This window comes from Oratosquilla oratoria, chromosome 28 (genome assembly GCF_046742065.1).
Source record: "Oratosquilla oratoria isolate Oo_2021 chromosome 28, ASM4674206v1, whole genome shotgun sequence".
Lineage (NCBI taxonomy): Eukaryota > Metazoa > Arthropoda > Malacostraca > Stomatopoda > Squillidae > Oratosquilla > Oratosquilla oratoria.
The window spans coordinates 16,908,792-16,912,999 of NC_134804.1; the positions used below are offsets into that span (position 1 = coordinate 16,908,792).

At 40.5% G+C, this 4,208-nt stretch overlaps 1 protein-coding gene across 2 annotated transcripts in view; it reads right to left on the bottom strand.

Annotated features, from left to right (window-relative positions):
• LOC143040253 (succinyl-CoA:acetate/propanoyl-CoA:succinate CoA transferase) overlaps nt 1-3,056 on the bottom strand; it is a 56,572-nt gene extending 53,516 nt beyond the window's left edge. The window contains exon 1 of one of the 2 annotated variants that reach the window (XM_076211014.1): nt 2,719-3,056. In XM_076211014.1, the coding sequence (XP_076067129.1) occupies nt 2,719-2,911 (193 nt within the window). In that variant the 5' untranslated portion in view covers nt 2,912-3,056. The remainder of the gene's footprint in view (nt 1-2,718) is intronic. The other variant, XM_076211015.1, reaches the window with a different exon arrangement.
• Nucleotides 3,057-4,208: the final 1,152 nt, after the last annotated feature.

Here is a 4,208-nt window from a genome sequence, read left to right on the forward strand (position 1 = left end):
ATATATATATATATATATATATATATATATATATATATATATGAGAAAATCAAATCTCGGTAAATGAAACTGTGCTTATGCGAATATTCCGAGGAAAGGGGTTCAAAGTTTTCGTCAGTCTTAAAGTCGTCCGTGAGGCAGAAAATGTGAAGACGGAGTTGCGTATGTGGGATCGCGTCGTCCATGCCACTCAGGTGGTATTTTTAGTGCAGAGGAAAGGAACCCTTTCAAGTACGAGCCAGACCTTTGCTCGTTATGCAATGAAAGCCATATTGCTGACAAGAACTGTCTGGGGACGTCAGTCATGACATGACCTCTCTTCTCTCTGACCTTGACCGGAAATGATTAAGAAATGTAGAATTATACGGCTAATCTATTTCCCAAAGAGAGAACTTAATCATAAACGGACAATCACTTCGTTGCTCCCATTGGATTAATGCACTATCAACTCTCTGGCAATAGACGGTGTGGCAACAGGCGTTGCTTAGCAATTGAGCTTATTACTGTCCTCTTGTCGTCCTTCACGTGTGACTACTACTTTTAGTAGTGTTTGGCAACCCGTATAGCTATAACAGCCATTTTTTCTTTAAGTTCAATATTTATCATTGTGCTGTCGGGGCTACAATGCAAAAAAAAAAAAAAAAAAAAAAAAAAAAAAAAAAAAAAAAAAACTATAATAATTGATGGCTACAGATATTTTCGAAGTTATATATATATATATATATATATCTATATATATATATATATATATATATATATATATATATATATATATATACACACACACTAAATGGTCCCCAGTGCAGATATTAATCTTTTTTCAACCACATTAACTTTTTCATTTTAATACCATGTCATCACGATCGAGACTGACAATGCGCTCGACGGAGACATATGCGGAAATTGATACGTAGTGGAGCAAGGACTCGAACTCAGCTCCGACGTACCAAGTGAACAGTGACTCTAACCACTGCACCATCAGTGTGTGTGTGTATAACACTTACCCACGCGTACATACTGCCATTGCACCATCATAGCGGGGATGGGTTGAGCATAAGATTCGTGCATATGTATGTAACTCGAGCATACAAAAATAAGAAACTGTACTCAACTTATATCTCTCTGGTGGGCAAGGAGTTGAGGTGTGTGTAAAGTCACAACATTACCCATATATTGGGCCATATACGATCTCTGAGCTCTCATCCGGGAAAGTAGCAGCTGTCGATCACGAACCCAACACGTGATCCAAGACCATGGTGATTTGGCGAATTACCTGTACACATATGCCCGTACACACGTAAACACACACACACACACACACACACGAACAAATTGCTCATAGATAGAAAGAGTAATATCTGTCGAACACGAGGTAAATACGTGAGGAACATGAGGAGGAATGGTGAATCACATGCACACACTCACGCACACAAACATACGAACGGGCACACACACACACACACACACACACACACACACACACACACACACACACACACACACACACACACACACACACACACACACACACACACACACACACACACACACACACACACACACACACACACACACACACACACATACACACACACACACACACACACACACACACACACACACACACACACACACACACACACACACACACACACACACACACACACACACACACACACACACAAACACACAAGTCCACACAGCTAGTGAAAAAATAGGACATTCATTGGTACAAAAGGACAAAACTGATTGGAGTTTACAAACACGAAGAGTTTGATTTCAGCTGTATATAAAACGATTGGGTAATGAAAGTAGACCTGTCTTTACTATTTAAAGGTAGCGTTCCTGTTAAGTATTTGAGAGGCAAGGACTCGATAATCAGAGTACTTGAGGCAGTTGAAAACCATCATAGTTTTCTTTGAAAAAGACAAAAATCTTAAAGAGGACAACGCCACATGAAGGAACATATGCCAGTCGTTTCACTCATCCTATTTTTACCACAAAACAACAATTATTATGTGAAAACTATTCGTCCAAAGTCTACAAAAACATACATGTAGATGATAGAAACAATTTTACTGTTGATGGCGATTCTGCGATAGAAATGCTTCATTAAAAATGCCAGAAATTCGGTCGCGCTTGAAATATATCTCCCGCGTCCATTTGGCGGGAAATTTAAACACGATAGACACAACGCCCACTTGCACATAGAAAATGCTTACACTATACCAGTGAACAGGAACATCTTCCATATTTCTTTGTTATTCTATCAGAATGGTTATCTCTCCTACCCATCAATAACACACTTTTGTACGCTTTGTTCCTATTTTCTTGGAAAATATATTCATATGTATTGGTGAGTCACCCTTAATTGACAAGGAATAATGACAATAGAAACACCGTCTACGATCGTTATTCCTGTGGCTTGAATCAAATATGAAGGAAATTCCTAAACTGCTTGTGGGGAGTGAGAGTAATCACTTAGATGTGGTATTATCTTGTGGGCATATGATGATCGAGGTGGTTGCAGACTTTGCAGTATGTAAGAGAATACCTCGTTGTTATGGATACAGCCTCAGGGACCTTTAGGTGGAAGGACGAGAATCCTGCTGGCGTCCGCAAGTGGCGCTCGTTTTGCAACAGTCTACGGGTTTTATCTTGGGGAGTTGACAATTTCTCGTGTTTCTAAACATAAACGCGCTCACACTATCACCTTACCTGATTTGATCACGGATACGGCCTCGTAGGCCGTCTGCCACCGCGGTTCCCGTTTAAGGGGGTGGAAAGGTTCATGGGAGTAGGTGTAGTAGGTGCGGGGCCTAATATTCTTTCGCCCCGCGCCGCGTCGCGTCACAACACGACATGTAGCTGCTAGTAGACTACTTGTACTAAACATTTTGAAGGAAAACATATAACACTATCTCTCTGAAGACACTTGGAACGTACAGTAGCTGTCTGCCTCCTCTTTGGCTGTCAACAGCTCGGGCGGCCTTCGATCGCTCCGCCTTGCCTACCTTACTCCCAGTACAGGAGTCGTGCTACTGAGAAGAGCGTTTCACCGGATCGAGGTCGGTCGATTGCATCACGCCAGTGGTCGAGGCTCGAATGCCACATGTTTGGTATACGATAAACCCACCTAGGATGGAGCTGGTAGAAGAATAAATAATTCATTATCTTCAAATGACGTATAATTTGTACCCTCTTGCATCATTTAGACCGTGCTATCACTGCGCAGGCGCGAGCGAACGTTGGCGTGGCGACCGTCATCAGCCGGGCCAGCACACCACACTGTACTGCTGTAGCCTGTGGGTGCCAGTACTATGCATGACATCCCACAAGAAGTAACTTGTCATTGCAGCATGTGATGCCAATGTCGTAGAGGGAAGTTATCTATGGTTTCGCCTCGTATTCTCCACTCTTGTTTGTTTTCAGAGCATCTACCAAATGTAGCTAAAATTATTATATGAAAATATTTTGTCTATAGCCTCCTTGGTCATGAAAAAGTGACTGAATCATAAAGGACATTCTTCCGTACAAAATACATTTCTTTTTTGATACATGTCCGTGGTTATCATTAATATGCGAGCATATTTCCGCGTGTCCTGCCATCTTAGAATAGAGATGGGATCAGTTAATGTGTCTAAATAATGTAGATCTAGAAGAAAAAGATATGCTTGAAGATAACCATTATTGCGGAAGGAACGGCTTTCAAAAGTTCTCTCTAAATTTAGAAAAATTATTTGTCTCAACATAAGTATCCTAACGCTGTCTGTAAATAACTGGATCAAGAGAATAAAGCAACATTGCCATTATAGATCATTGATTTAATTCTCTATTATGAATCGATTGTCACAGAAATAGAGCTGGACCAGTATTTTTACTGCAATCGAATTCAAGATTTCTCACGCAGGTTTTTTGACGTAATACTAATAACATTAATGTTTATGAAAGTGACGAGAAATAAAAATATCCACATATTCATATGCAATTCAGTAAAAACTTAAAAAACTAGAGGAATAATTCATAGGAACATAAGACAGTAGGATGGCTATGAGCGATGTGAATAGGGAAAGAACTTTACGGACTTCAAGGGTGCGATTGTATCTTCGAGGGGAACTCCATTACTCAAGGAGTACTAATCACCAGTGGATTAAATAATCATCCTCTGGTGGATGCTCTCCATATTTCACCAGTTATAAAGAACTAGC